The following is a 15,831-nucleotide window of genomic DNA, read 5'->3' as shown; positions in this document are numbered from 1 at the left end:
AGGTTTGGACGCAACACAACCTCAGTAATAATGGCAGAGCAGCTTGTTCAGCCACCAAATGGCTAAACTAGTAAGAGGAAAATAAACAGCAAAAGACAAAGCAGTAAAAACTGTTTTAAGAAAAAGGAAAAAAATGAATTGAATATTAGAACATATCGCTAGAGGAAGGGATTGAACCTTCGACCTTGTGGTTAACAGCCACACGCTCTAACCAGCTGAGCTACTCCAGCTGATTGGTAATTATGCACAAAGTTTCATACAAGAATTAATCGCGTCGTATTTTTCACGTATAGAGCCTGAGCTCATCCATCCGCTTTCGATTGCAAAGGCGCTTTTATTACCAAATCTTTGTTAAAATCTAAGCTTCAATTCAAAGCACTTGAAAGTGCTTCTTGAAGTAACACCTAGTAGGTGCTTCTCCAGAAATAGTTTTAGTTATTTATATCAAACACTGCCAGCTGAAGAAGATATGGCATCAATTCAGTGTAAAGTCAACCGGACCAGAGTAATTTAGATGGAACTTTGAGGGGCAGAGTAATAAACATATAACAGCAGTGCTGCAGCTGTATATTCCCTTTACAAAGAAAAAGAGACAAAGAAATAAAAAGAAAATACACTGAATATACATCATAGCATTGAAAAAGAGTGCTCAACATACAACATTAGGTAACCTACATAACACATACAATGGCAGGAATGAAATTCGATTGGCAACCCCAGCCAAGAATCAAAGAACAACTTAAAGTTCCTCAGGTCTCACGGTACTCTAGCTTTTCTCATGTCTAGCAGTATTCTATCTTATCACGCACAACTGCTGGGATCCATATCAGAAACGCCATATTGTGTGCGTCTGCACCTGCCCTATAAGCCTCCAGATCATTTGTTTTTACAGGGACACCATTCTGTTCAACGGTATCCTATCATTTTGACGAGGAGGAATCCTTTCAATTGGAGATATCACCTGTGGCATCGTCATACCAACTGAAATTATGATCTCTGCATTTCAGGGAGAAATATTGTCAAACCATCATGCAATAATAAACCATTTGCCACAAGTGCTACTCAACAAAAAGGTCTTGAAGATTTCTCTAGGAAAAAAAAATATACTAATCGCAATCATCCGTGGTTAACTGCCAAGTAAAATTAATTTTGTTTTTCACCCGAAGAAGTGAAAGGATTCAGTAAATGCAAAGTTAAGCATAATGGCAAGCTGTGCAAAGAAAAAATCCACCAAGTAATGGGATCTGTGTGAAAAAGCATTCAATCACATTGAAATACAAAGCCATGTTTAATATACAGCAAAATACCTGAAACTGAATTTCCTCCACTGAATCAAATCAAGGATAAAGGACCAAGAATGCAATTATTATTTTTGTTTATTTTCTAGCATACAACACCTTAAACTGATTACTTTTCAATTTACACCTACCTCTTTAAACACTTGACCGACAAAGAGAACTATTTCTATCTGAAAGAGCCATCAAGGAACTTCCATGGAACAATTGGCTTTTGATGAAACACCAGAATATGAGGAAACAGACTCATACATCATAATACTTACACTGACAACCCAGTAAAAATTCAAAACTATTTCAACCAAACTTCTTATGATTTGTTGTCCCTCAGTGACCTAATTCCATAAAAGCCAAGCTATCTTCTCAATATACTTAATGCCACTTAGGAAATCTCAGTCAATTATGTAGATAGGCATCAGTGCTTATTCACGTGTTTTCATTAAATTGTCAATCTAAGTTTTGTATAGTTCACCAAGGTTCAAGATTTAAAATTGAGGGTGCATTTGAACTAATCCGTTAATGCGAACACTTCAGAAATATAAAAAAGAAAACACTGAACATATAAACATATCAAACCTCTTGAAACATAAATCAGAATCTACTAAGTGTTTGAAGTGTTCAATTTTGTATTAGTCTATATATATGTATATGCATATGGTATAAACAGGACAAGTTAAATAATATTTGTATCATACTAGTCTATGCAAAAAGTTTCTAGTGAACAATATTTTCCTCCTCAATTGGTATTAAATAAATGGTAGTTAGTTCTTTATTTAACAGCCACTAAGAATAGCAGTTTTCATTGCCAAGCCTCCAACAAAAACAAGGTGAAGCCAGAGTCTTAGTGCACAATCATGAGGAGACAGACAAAAGCTAGCCAGGATTTGGCATCCTTGTATTTGAAGAAACTAAGAGCTCCATAAGCAGGGGTTTTTATGAAATCATTCTTGAACTCTTTCTACAAGAACTAACAGGACATTCTTTAGCTTACATCAAGACTTGAATCTAAAACCTGGGTTGCCCGTCCCACAGAATGCCACTTGAGCTAAAGCTATGAGTTTTGTCAACTTTATTCCTGTTTAGGTTAATTTTGTATGCTACTTTACTACCAGAATTAGAAGCGCGTCTGCTAAACCTGTAGAACATCCGAAAATCATAGCCAATAAATATTTATCCATCAACCTTTATTTGTTTCTTTCTTTGCTGAAGAACCATTAATCTTTTTGTTTTACTTTTGCATAAACCCCATTAGCTGTTGCACTGGCCCATTAACGTTAAACATAGGATTCCCCGGTTATAATGTATACAGGTTCTCAACATCTCCAGGAGCTATTATATTAGGGACCCATTTTCTCTTTTTGTCTATAAATTTTAGAAAAGTCATAAGGTAAAACAGATTGTATGCGAAACGATCGCGTCCATGACTGAAACATATATATAATATATGGTGCATCCACACGAAAGAGGAAACAAACCTATCCCTTCCCGCACGGACAAATTTGGCCGTATGATCTCTTCAGAATTGACAAGAAAAATATCACCAATGTATAGATGGTTTGTTGGGACATAAACACTACACAACTCCTCATCTCCATCATCCCTCTGTAGTCAAACCACCAATAATCAGATCCAAAAGGTACATGGTCATTATAAGAAAATCCAATATAAACTAAACCAACGTCCAAAAGGTACATCATCCCTCCAACCTGGTTTTGGAGGGAATCCGGTAATAGCTGTTATGATAGTTATTCCTCACCCATTCATTACCAAACAATATAAGCCATCATCTGATTCTAAAATTAAGTAGAAAACAACTCAGCAAGGTAGAACTTGGGACAAAACAATCTAACATACAAACTAAATCTGCTTCTTCCAAATCCAAACCAAACATTTTAATAAATAGAATATTGAAACATACCTGAAGGGTTACAGATGATGTGATAAAACCGAATGCGTATTCACCAAGCCGAGGATGACGGATAATTGCAACCTCTTTAAATGCAGTGGTATTTTGGTCTGTCACAAAGAGAGAGAGAATTATTTCTGACTATTAAATCTAAAATGGAGAAAAATAATAGACAAACATTGAATGAATTCCATGTCAGAAATACACCAATTATAACATGCACCATAGCATCCACTCACAAGCAACAGGGCACCAGAAACTTCCACTAGCTCAGGACAGGAAATGTTCAACCTAGATAGCACCAAATGGTATAAAATAAAACAATTTTCCTGGAAGTGGAAGGCCATTGCATGTGTGTGCTCATCACTTAACTTTTGGTTTACAATGGCAACAATACGGATCAGTAGTTTACTTCAAATAGGGGAATTATATTTCACGTTCATGCGATTATTCAACTTAAACCAAACAGCGTAATGGAAGCCCACATAAGAAGTGAGTTAAAATCAAACAACAGAATTTACCAAAAGCCTTATATGGTATACGTTCCTAGTGGCTTGACCTAAACTAAAATCACACCAAGAGACATTTTAGATAGGTTGGTGAGCCTAATAAACCAACCAACCAATTTCTGGGCTTGGCTTGATTCATTTGTTAAAAATTTCAGCTCAGGTCTAGCCTCAACTCATGTGAGACCTACATGCTTGCAAGTGGCTTGGCTCCTTTATAGCCCCAGATTTGATAAGAGAAAACATAAAACCTAAGATAATAAGGACGCAGCCATACAAACAGTTTAAAAAGAGGTAAAAAAAAGGACCTAGATATTGAAATAGCGGCAATTACCTGGAGAGATTGCAGAGCTAATTTGTTTGGAGGCTGAGTATATGTGCTTCATAAAGGGCATTCGTTTTATGAACCATTCCCCAATCCAGAAAACTGTTGCACCCATCCATGATGAAGCAAATATACCGACTAAGAATATAAAGGCAAGGGATGTGACAAATCCCAGGCCTGCAACAATAAAAAAAGAAGTATTCAATGTTGAAGCATACAAAAACATATGATTTCTGCTCAGAGATCTGGCAATTAACCACCCATGATGAAATTGACGAACAATTAATTATATTATCCAGAAGAACTCAGTATGAACTTATACTTCAGATATGATTTCTGCTTAGAACACTTTGAAACTTCAGATATAACCAAAAAGATTAAAGGTAGTCCTCTTTACATAAATTTTCCCTACATTAAGAAGTAATAATCTATGCTTTGCCACCACTAAAACGGTTACCCCAAATATGGTAATGAGGAGGTTTGGTGATTCACAATGACCTTCATCTACTTTTCTTCCTCGTTCTCCCATACTAATATTTGTTTATCCAGCTCCCTCCATATCAAATTTGGATAGTGATTGCAACTTGAACTACTTGGATACTTCCAAAAAATCTATTCAAGTACAATCCATATATTATTACTAGAAATGCACACATCACTTTCAACTTCATTAAGAATTAGTCATTGCATACCCAAAGTAAACATCAATTTGGTGCTTTTGAGTCATACCAAATATGCTAACCCCAAGCCTGGCATATATTGGACTGAAGAAACCATCCACAAACTGAACAAACCACCAAGTGATGAAGAATGTAACAGCGACAGGAAAGAGAACCATGCTGCAATTTTACAATTCAACCTAATATTGTTAAAATCAAACGAGATATACGAATCATAAAATCATGAAAAAGCTAGAGGAGAAAACAAATGCAAGAAAAAACAATCAGACCCAAATTATGCTCATTACCATCCGGTCATGAATTTCTTTGAGACCCAACTCTGGAGCACTGCATAGCATGCCTGATGAAATTCAAGGGTCAAAGCAGTACAGCAGGAACAAGAATTGTTTTGTAAGCTATATGCATTGCCAAATAATAAACAAAATAACTCAATAAAAAAAATTTCTCTTGCACTAACAGAACCAATAGGGTAGTGCTCTGCAGTAGCTAATGTCTCCAGCATGACTGACTTGTCCATGAGAGAGAGAGAGAGAGAATTTCAGTAAATAATGACTGTAAATAGGACTAGATGCAGGAAAAGACTAACATAAGTGCGTGAAACCACTTGATACAAAACCTACTTTGCACCATAATTTATTAACATTTTGGTTTTAGTTTTTAATTTATTATCTTTAAAGGTTCTCAGAACATAATATATTTGCACAAATGGTACTTCAAGCTTGGAACGAGTATGGAGAAATTAGCGATACTTCTTTATATTTTGAGGTGCTCTGCAGATCCATTGCTCAAAGACTATATCATTTCTAGTTTATTTAGAGCTCAAAATGAGCTTTGTGTATTGACATCCATTCTTGTTTATGGTAATCTTTTACCATCATAACAACCTCCAAGGGAGCTACCCAAGTAATTATACCCATGTTTTATACAGAGCCCCTAATTTCTCTATTTTTCTCCAAGCATCTCATAGCTCCAGAGCCTCCAAAAGCTAATTGGGAAAAATTCAGCATTCAACTATTAACTTCACAAACAGGAAGACCAATTAAGAGATCAGCCAAGTTCCACTAACATAAATACATAAACATAAACTCATTATGGTTGTTCAAATTCACAATCATTTTTTCTCACTTAATTAAATCCCCAAACTTCATAGATTTCCGAATTGGGAAGATATTTTTCTATAGTGATAGAGAGGTTGAGGGTTGAGAGAGTAATAGACAGACAGACCTCGCGAGTGGAGGAGTTGGGGGAGCTTGGAGGAGACTTGGGAACATCTTCTGAGTCGGCTAGCGCCAGCGGACTCGACGTGGACTCTTTAGCTTCCGCCATTCGGCTTCGCAGTTACTTCCAGTTACAGACCAACGTAAACAGAGAGGGAGACTCGTAGGAGAGGGGGAGACACAGATCGCAGTTTGTGTGGACTCAGACTCTTCCCAGGCCTTCTGTTCCGTGTCCTCTCCGGGTAAAGACCCTGCAGTTGCTCCCCCTGTTTGGCTGCGGGGATAACCTCTATACCTAAGACGGTTTAACAAGTTTAACTGTAATTGTTTCTGAGCGAGGGGCTGTAGCTCAAATGATAAAAAGGCAATAATCACAACTACACTACTATTCTCTTCGCAGACACAATGTTTATGTACACGTAAGTCTCAAATAAAGACGCAAGACTCAAATGAAGGATACACTAGCCCTGGGCACGGTTCGGGTCGGGTCAAAATTTGGCGACCCATGGCCAAACAGAAGAGCTCAGTTCTGGTTGGGTTAGAGAGAAACCCGAAAATAGTAGAATCGGAAATGGGCTCGGTTCTGTCGGTTCCGTTTTGTTCGGTTTGGGCCTGAGCCCATTTTTACCATTTTAAAAAGCCCAAATTGTATTTATTTTCAGCGAAAAAAAAAAGCCCAAATCAAATTTTTTTAGCAAAACAAAGCCCAAATCAGATTCACTTTCAGCCCAAAACCCTTTTTTTGTTGTCAAATTGCCAAAACCTATTCAATTCTCATGATCAAGCCCAAAACACTTTTTACTTCATTTTCAAAACCTGAAATTATGTAAATTCAACCTATAAAAATCCATAATTCCAATCTAAGTTTCTAAACTAAATAAATCTCACATTCAAAACCTGAAATTATGTAAATTTAACCTATAAAAATCCATCACTCCAATCTAAGTTTTTAAACTAAATAAATCTCACACACACATTCAACCAACCAACCAAGGAAAAGAAATATAATTTCTTACAAACCATTACAAAAAATAATACAAATACCAAATTAAACTTATGAAATTAAATATTACAACCCATCACAAAAATACACATGAAGATAATGTCCTTGCAAAAAATCTGCTGCATCCATTCTTCCAAAAGCATTAACAAAGTAATCTGCACAACATTTAAAAGAATTAACACAAAATTTCACCATCAACAAATCATAATTAACATAAGATGCAAGAAAACTACCTTCCAACATATCTTAATCACACTAAGAAGGAGAGTCTTATTCAAATTTGTCGTGGATGTTTTACTCCCCATTTCTACAAAATATAATAAAATAAATCAAACCTATTTGAGTTAGAACACATAAAAATAAGAACAAAATCATATTCAAATATACTTATATAAATGAAAATATTACCCATTTCAATTGATTCATAGAACTCCATCTCCTCAATGCTTGGCACATATTGCAATGAAGATATATCTTCGGACCTTATCCAATTTTGAGAGCAAATCAAAGCCTCAACCATCCTAGGAGACAATGAGCTTCGAAACGAGTCAATCATTCTCCCACTTGTGCTAAAACAAGACTCGAAGCTATTGTGGAAGTAGGGATTGCAAGCACATCCTTTGCAATTGATGCCAAAGTAGGATACTTGAGCCCATTTATTCTCCACCACCCTAGTATATCAAACTCCTCATCAATGGATTCAAGTGGATCCAACAAGTACCTATCCACTTCATGTGTTATAACCACATTCTCACTCTCTTGTTGAATTTTTTTCCACTTTTTCATCATGGTTTTTCGCTTACGACCTCCAAAAACCAAAGAAGAGTCGGTTTCATTGTTAGTACTACCACCACTCTCATTGGTAGTACTAGTAGCACCCATATTGTTACTACAAGGCTTATACACTTCATACATATTCATAAGAAGTTGTTTAACCTCATTTGTCTTTTGAGCCACCAATCTATCACAAATAGGGTCATTTTCAAATATTTCTTCAAAGATGTGCTTCAAATTGCGAAGCTTGAATCTGGGTCAATCACAACTCCTATCATCAAGAATGGGTTCACTTTATGAAGTTCACCCCAATATTTATCATATTTCTTCTTCATTGATGCTGCCATATCATTTAAAAGAGTATCCATGACTGCCCGTTCGTCAATAGGAATTGTAACATCATATCTATACAACTCCCGAATCTCCCCATCTATGGCAAGCAAGTCATGGAAGGTTGAGTGTGATGTTGGATGCAAAGAAGCTGAAATTTTCAACGTGACATCATAGAAGGTCTTCAAAAACATAACAAATGTCACGGCTTTTTCCCAATCTTCATCATTAGGTGGACCCACCCTCTTATTAGACTTAGACTTTCCCTTCCCTTTCCCACTTCCTTCAATGACTTCAATTCTCTCGTCATCTCCTTCATCTTCCTTGAAGTACATTAAGTAGGAAGAATCGGGATCATCCCCATTCTATCAAAGGCTTTTCGAAATTTCAATGCCGCATCAAGCATCAAATAAGTGGAGTTCCACCTAGTGGGCACATCCATCACCACCAACCCTTTGCACTCTATTTTTTCCGTCTCAACACACATTTTGAAGTAACTCAACCGAGAAGGTGAGGACCTCACAAACTTGACCGCATTACGGATTGCCACAATTGAGCTTTCTAATCTCTTCAAACCCTCCTTAACTATCAAGTTGATTATATGAGCACTACACCTCATATGCATGTGAACTCCTCCTAACACACTATTCGAATCTTTCCACCCATTTATTTTCTTCCTCACATATTCAATTGCCTTAGTATTGGCAGCTGCATTATCTGCGGTAATTGTGAGTATCTTCTCATGTCCCCAATCAATCAAGCAATTTTCAAGCAATTTCCCAATGCTCTCCCACTTATGACTATCAATTACACAAAAATTTAAGATCCTTTTGTGCATTTTATAGTCGGAATCCACAAAGTGGGCAGTCAACACCATGTAATTAACATTTTGAACCGATGTCCAAGTATCGGTTGTAAGACATATTCTATGTGAATGAAGATCAACTTTCAACTTCTCCTTCATTTTTGTGTACATTTCTAGAAATCTTCTTCCAAGAGTTCTACGAGATGGCGGATTAAATTGTGGGCATGCAACACTACAAAATTCCCTAAACCCTTCACCCTCCACAAAGCTAAAAGGTAGCTCATCTCGAACCACCATCCTAATACAAGCATCCAAACAATCATCTTTGTTAAACTTCCTAGAAACAAGAGCATTACCCTTGGATGCATCAAATGCGAGCGTCCGTGTGCTCTTATCCTTGTGCCTATAAGGATATTGCAAGCATTGTTTGTTTATATGCTTCCACATGTTGCTAGTACCATTTTTCTTGGTATCACTAGCATAAGTAGCACTACAATACTTGCACTTAGCCCTTTTTTCAATTTCCTTTCTTTTAGTCTCATCTACCCCTTTCAAATCCAATACGAAGTCATACTTTTCAAAGTGTTCCCACACATCACTCTCCTTCTTACAAGGTTTCCTTTTCCCGGTACTAGGTTCTAATGGTGATGGTGTTGGATTTTGTGATGCTGCTGTAGGAGGTACAACAGCATCACTACAAGGTAGAGAATCATCATTCCCATGCATTTGAGCCTCATTAGAAGCAGGTTCCTATTCATAAACAGAGTAAAACCATATTTAAACATAGCCAAACAAAGTTTAACTACCCATAAACATATTAAAAGATATATCCGATTGAAAAAAAACAGATTTAAACTGTCAAAACTGATTTAAACTATGCATACAACTCCCGAAACATATATCCTATCCAACAATCAGACTACAAAAACAGATTACAAATTACATAATACAAAAACAGATTACAAAAACAGACTACAAAAACATATTACAAAAACAGAGTATAAAACCAGATTACAAAAATAGATTATAAAACAGATTTAAACATATTACAAACACAGATTTAAACAGATTGCAAAAACAGATTTAAATAGATTATCAAGACAGCTAATATGTACTCCATTTAAAAATTTTCCAAACTTTCAACGCTCAAAGAAAAGAACGACGCTAAACAATCGTGAATGAAATCAAAAAAGGGTTAGGTTACAAACAAGCTTCATTCCTTTCAATGCCTCCAAACCAAATAACCTTAAATACCCATTGCTCTAAAAAAAGTCCTAAAATTAAAACCAATATCTGAACTGCATGCCTTAATCTTTAATATGTAACTAACCATAATTCATTCAAGAAAATTGAAGTATCAAGCATGAACAATGTCAGATTGCAAATAAAAAGACAATACAAAGCTAGAGCAATTTAGCCCTGCTTTATTAGCTTCAAGCATGTTTTTCATCATTAAGAATAAGATATCATTATTATGCAAGTTTCCACTTAACAATTATGTAATTAGTTTACGTGATTAATAAAAATATTTTGGGAAAAAAAACCTACTATTTCGCAAGGTCTCTGATTAATTATCAGATTGCATTTTATAGTCACATCCTGTACATTAGACTAATTAGAATTTTCGTTTATAAAAATTAAAAACCTACCAAAATCAGTTTACTGTAAAACTATATGTCTCTGTTTGGTTGCTGTGAATTAATTGCGAAACCTTAAGGGATTCATCAGAGAGACTCATTGCAACCCTAATTTGTATAATGCATGATACTTACAGTTCATAATTTCTTTGTAAATTTCAAATAATCATCAAAACACAGCATAACCTATATGGTAAGGGTAAGGGAGAGGAAGCCTCTACAAGGTAAGGGTTTGAGAGAGAGCAACAAGCGAGCAAGAGAGAGAGAGAAGGAGAGACAGATAAAGTATTCTCAGCACCGTATTCTCAGGATGAAAATGTGGCGTGAAGTTTTCTTACCTCTACATGTGGGAGTGGGAACAATCAACAATGGCTTGCTTCGATGGAAATGTTGGCTGCTTGAACCGGTTGGGCTGGGATTGACAAGAACCGAGTGGGGCTTTGTTTGGCCGTCTATGGAAACAGAGTGGGGTTGTGGCTACCTCAAGAGTGCAATGTGTGCATGCCCAAAGCAGAGAGGGTGATGTGGGTTAGGTTTAGGTCGACTCGATCGACCGATCGATCGATCGAGAGAGAGAGAGAGAAGGGGCGATACAGCGCACGAGAGATCGTGAGAGCGATGAAGGAGCGGACAGATCGTCGCCGAAATTTCGAGGTCGATTGAAGATCCGAGGTGAGATCGGGAGTGAGAGGCGCCCAGCCCTTAGGTCAAAAAGAGAAGAAAAATGAAATGAAAAAAGAGAAGAGGAAGAGATCGAGAGAGTCGCAGAGATGAGGTGAGGGTTACGGAAAAAGAAAATTTCGAGGATACGCAAAGCAGATGCACAAGAAACTCTTTTGGCCAATCAAATAACGCCACATGTAACATATATATATATATATATATAAATATTGAGCGGTTCGGTTCAGTTCATCGGTTCAAAAATTAGACCCGAGAGCCGAACCGTTGACCTTTGGTTCGATTCAGTCCATGGTTGACTTTTTCGGTTTGGTCAAAAAACACTTTTTTTCGGTTCGGTTTGGGTTGGTTCGGTCGGTTTGATCGGTTTATCAGTTTTTTTGCCCACCCCTAGGATACACTGCTAAAATATGAAAATTATGAGAGAATATTTGTTTATGGGAATTTTCTATGTATTCTTCTCCTTGTAGGAGGTCATATTTATAATACAATAAAACTTGAATGGACTAATAAATAATAAATTCCTAAATCTATTTACAGTAGGAAATCAGGAATTAAAGTAAATCAATTACAAATAAAATAGGAATCCTTGGTGTGTAAGGAAAGTAAGTCAATATCCACAAGTCACGCCAACACTCCCCCTCACGTTGGTGCATAGATGTCGCCAATGCCCAACTGATCCAAAGTGAATTGTGGAATGCTTTATCGAAATCGCCTTTGTCAAAATATCCGCCAATTGATCCTCGGATTTTACAAAAGGAAATCAAACACTTTAGCCTCAAGCTTCGCTTGATGAAGTGTCGATCCACCTCAACATGTTTAGTACGATCATGCTGAACCGGATTCTATGCAATGTCCATAGCACCTTGTTGTCACAAAAGAGATTCATTGTAGATGTAGGTTTATACCCAAGTTCAGATAAGCAACTTTCTTAACCAAAGAAGTTCACAAATCCCTTTAGTCATGCCTCAACTCGCTTCGTGACCGATAAAGCTACTACATTCTGCTTCTTGCTCCTCCATGTCATCAAATTACCTCCACGAATGTGAAGTAACCCGATGTGAATTTTCTATCATTACATTACCCGCCTAATCTGCATCCAATAACCATCAATATTTAGATGACCATGCTTTGAGAACATAAGTCCTTTTCATGCAGACTTCAAATATCTAAGTATCCAAGAACTCTGCATTCATGTGGTCTTCACTTGAGAGTGCATAAATTGATTGACAACGCTCCTTGCATAAGCAATGTCCAGTCGAGTATGTGACAAATAGATCAATCTTCCCACTAACCTTTGGTATCTTTTTTGTTAGTTGGAACTTGATTCGGATATTCTCCAAGATGATGATTCGAACAATAGGAGTGTCCGCAGGTTTGCAATCTAGCATTCTGTGTCTGTCAACAAGTCCAAGACATATTTCCTTTGAGAGAGAAATATGCCTTCTGTGATCGAGCCACCTCAATTCCCAAGAAATACTTGAGTCCACCTAGATCCTTCATCTCAAACTCAGTAGCCAAATAGTCTTGTAGCTGTGATATTTCCTGTTTATCATTCCCAGTAATAATCATATCATCAACATAAATTATTAATGTTGTTACCTTCCTTTCCGATGTTTCAAGAACAAAGTATGATCTGAGTTGCACTGTTTGAAACCATTGTTCTTCATTGCCATGGTGAACCGTCCAAACCATGCACGTGGTGACTGTTCAACCTATACAATGCTTTTAAGTAGCCTGCAAACTGTTCCAGTCTGAGTAGTATTATAACCGGGAGGAATGTCCATGTACACCTCCTCCGTGAGTTCGCCATGTAGAAAAGCATTCTTTACATGAAACTGGTGTAGTGGCCAATCCAAATTAGCTGCAAGGGACAATAAGACTCTGACGGTGTTTAACTTTGCAACTGGAGCAAAGGTTTCTTCATAGTCTATACCATAGGTCTGTGTGTACCCTTTTGCCACAAGTATTGCCTTGTATCGCTCGATAGATCCATCTGCATTGTGTTTTATAGTAAATACCCATCTACATCTGATAGTCTTTTTTCCTCGTGGTATAGTCTCCAATGTCCAAGTCTGATTTTTCTCAAGAGCTTTCATCTCCTCTTTTATAGCTTGGACCCACTTAGGATCTTTCAATGCTTCAGAGACCTTGGTTGGAATATGGATAGCAGACAACTGATGCACAAAAGCCTTGAGTGGTTCAGACAACTTCTCAGTAGATATATGATTTGCAATTGGATACTTGGATGTCTTGCCAATATCAGGTGAATAGCGGTTTGGTGGCTTCCCACGATTTTGCCTGAAAGGAAATTGATATCCAATAGTTTTATCCTCTAAATGCACAAGTCTAGTAAGAGTAGTTACCTCAAGGATATTCTCGGAGATTGGTCTTTGGTACCTGTTGAGTTAGAGGGGTCTTCATCTTGTTGTTCTGTATTGTCCAGTAGGTGTGAGACTCAATCGAAATATATTCGTATGGATCAGGTGGGTCAGGTAATTGATCGCTATGAATGGGCGATTGGTCACTTTTCGGCAGAGAGTAATCTTGTGCTCCAGACTCGGGATGATCAATCATTTCACATAGGAGAATTTCTTCGCTTTCCAACTTGCCCCACCCCGCTCTTCATTTCAGATCTCCTCCAAGCGTAGAATTGAATGATGGGTCATGGAAGAACAGCTCAAATTCCAGAAAGGTCACATCCAAAGTGACATAGGTACGTCGGGTAGGAGGGTGATAACAACGGTAGCCTTTCTGATGAGTGGCATAACCCACAAAAACACAACGAAGCACACATGGATCAAGTTTACTACGTTGATTTTTGTGGAGATGAACGAAAGCCACACATCCAAAGATTTCGGGGTGTGAGTACCAAAACAGAGGCAGAGGTCTGTGTTGCGCAAGCACCTATAAGGAAGTTTTAAAAGTCAATACACCAGAAGGCATGCGGTTGATTAGGTGAACTGCAGTGACAATAACATCATCCCAGTGATGGCGAGGAACATGAGCGCCAATCAAAAGTGCTCGGGCGGTTTCAAGAAGATGTCGATTCTTTCGTTCAGCAACACCATTTTGTTGCGGTGTCTGAGGACAAGTCATCTCATGGATAATTCCATGTTGTTGAAAGTAAGTCTGAAAGTCATGATTGACAAATTCTCCACCATTGTCGGAGCGAAAAATCTGGATTTGAGCATTAAACTGAGTTTTTATCTGTTTGTGGAATGACTGAAAACGGAAAACACTTCGCTTTTATTCTTCAGCAAATAAAGCCATGTCATCCGTGTACAATCATCTATGAATGTGACAAACCATCGAACACCATAAGGAGCAGTAATATGTGAAGGTCCCCAGACATCGAGTGAATTAACGTAAATGGAGTAGTACACTTGTTCGTACTCAACGGGTAGGGCACACGGTGACTCTTAGCCAAAATACAAGTATCACATGTGAAGTCAAGTCCTTGAAACCGAGAATAAATCTGGTATAAGATGCTTCATATAACTAAAAGACGGATGTCCCAATCGACGGTGCCACAACCAAATTTGCTTTTGTTTGCTATCAAAGGGATGTGTCACACTGTTAGCCATGCCAGGACTGAAGTCATCGACATAATATAACCCCCCTCTCTTAGTACCACGACCAAGAATCTCCTTAGTGTGAATATCCTGAAGCAAACAAAAACTCGGGTAAATGAGTACACAACAATTCAATTGTTCAGTAAGCTAACTAACGGACAACAATTTAGTGGATAAAGATGGAACAAGTAAAGTATTAGACAGTGTGAGAGAGGATGAGAGTGCAACAGTGCCAACCCCTGTCACAGGATAAGTAACACCATTGGCATTTACAATACAGGTTCGTCGAGGTTGTGTAGTATTTAGAAAATCATCAGGATCAAACGTCATATGATCAGTTGCACCGGAATCAATTATCCAACTCATAGAATCAATCTTATCGGAAGTATGGAATCCATAACCAGTACCATTACTGGTCGTATTGCATTGTCCTCAATCTTTAAGAGTAGCCCACCAATCGGGGTAGCCATGCAATTTAAAACAAGTCTCACGAGTGTGTCTCGAATCACCACAATATGCGCAATCTAGTCCATGTGTCGGTGTCGTTAGTCGAGAAGTCATAATCTGTGCAGCGGAAGATGCATAGGATATGGTAGAGTAGGAATTTGGATCGAGATCTGAGCCCGAGTCGGGCCGGAGTCGAGTCGAAATCGGGATCGAGGTCCAATCATAGACAAATTGGGGTTGTGGTCATCATTGGAGTTGGGGTCGAGGTCATCTTCGAGTCGGGTCGGGTCGTCCGTCATAGTCGAGCTCGAGGTTGGGGTCGTCAAAATAGGATCCTAATTCCCGATTGGATTCGGGGTCATCAAAATAGGATCTTGATTTAGGATCAAATTCGGGGCCAAAGTCTGCAGATCTGTAGGAGCTGAGCCATTTGGGCACTCAACTCAGGTATGGTTGGTTGAGAAGGAGAGAAAGAGTCGGTGGTGCTACCTCCATGAGGGTTGAAAAAATCATCAACCCCCATAACGGAGGCGGGGGTTTGAAACTAGAGTCAGCAATTCCGAGATCGCCACTCTGATACCATGCTAAAATATGAAAACTATGAGAGAATATTTGTTTGTGAGAATTTTCTATGTATTCTTCTCCTTGTAGGA

The 15,831-nt window shown here is 37.9% G+C and overlaps 1 protein-coding gene, 1 long non-coding RNA gene and 1 other non-coding gene across 4 annotated transcripts; all 3 read right to left on the bottom strand.

Moving 5' to 3' along the window:
* Positions 1-156: 156 nt before the first annotated feature.
* TRNAN-GUU (transfer RNA asparagine (anticodon GUU)) lies at positions 157-230 on the bottom strand. Its single transcript has one exon. It is a non-coding gene; the product is annotated as a tRNA-Asn (tRNA).
* A 279-nt stretch (positions 231-509) lies between these two features.
* Positions 510-6,269, bottom strand: LOC103336242 (protein LIKE COV 2). Of its 2 annotated transcripts, none has more exons than XM_089054362.1 (7): positions 5,937-6,269; positions 5,000-5,052; positions 4,762-4,871; positions 4,042-4,209; positions 3,214-3,311; positions 2,771-2,897; positions 510-961 (listed from the first exon to the last, which is right to left on the bottom strand). In XM_089054362.1, the coding sequence occupies exons 1-7, from the start codon at positions 6,036-6,038 to the stop codon at positions 945-947; spliced, it is 675 nt and encodes a 224-aa protein (XP_088910488.1). In that variant the 5' UTR covers positions 6,039-6,269; the 3' UTR covers positions 510-944. The 2 variants fall into 2 exon arrangements, with proteins under 2 accessions (XP_088910488.1, XP_008237506.1); XM_008239284.3 differs by having other exon boundaries at positions 510-996; positions 5,937-6,265.
* Positions 6,270-6,894: 625 nt separating this feature from the next.
* LOC148915833 (uncharacterized) lies at positions 6,895-7,505 on the bottom strand. The gene is made up of 3 exons (XR_016127854.1): positions 7,341-7,505; positions 7,166-7,239; positions 6,895-7,087 (listed from the first exon to the last, which is right to left on the bottom strand). It is a non-coding gene; the product is annotated as an uncharacterized LOC148915833 (long non-coding RNA).
* Positions 7,506-15,831: the final 8,326 nt, after the last annotated feature.

The sequence above is a fragment of the Prunus mume genome, linkage group LG6 (assembly GCF_029339155.1).
Source record: "Prunus mume cultivar Tortuosa linkage group LG6, ASM2933915v1, whole genome shotgun sequence".
Taxonomy (NCBI): domain Eukaryota; kingdom Viridiplantae; phylum Streptophyta; class Magnoliopsida; order Rosales; family Rosaceae; genus Prunus; species Prunus mume.
This window is presented reverse-complemented; position numbering and strand designations above follow the sequence as displayed.

Excerpts from the sequence above, each read along its gene's own strand:
- LOC103336242 (XM_008239284.3), bottom strand. The coding sequence starts at position 6,038 with ATGGCGGAAGCTAAAGAGTCCACGTCGAGTCCGCTGGCGCTAGCCGAC. Across the intron at positions 3,312-4,041 it reads TAGCTCTGCAATCTCTCCAG|ACCAAAATACCACTGCATTT; the intron begins GTAATTGCCGCT and ends TCTTTGTGACAG. Across the intron at positions 997-2,770 it reads GTCCGTGCGGGAAGGGATAG|AGATCATAATTTCAGTTGGT; the intron begins GTTTGTTTCCTC and ends CCTGAAATGCAG.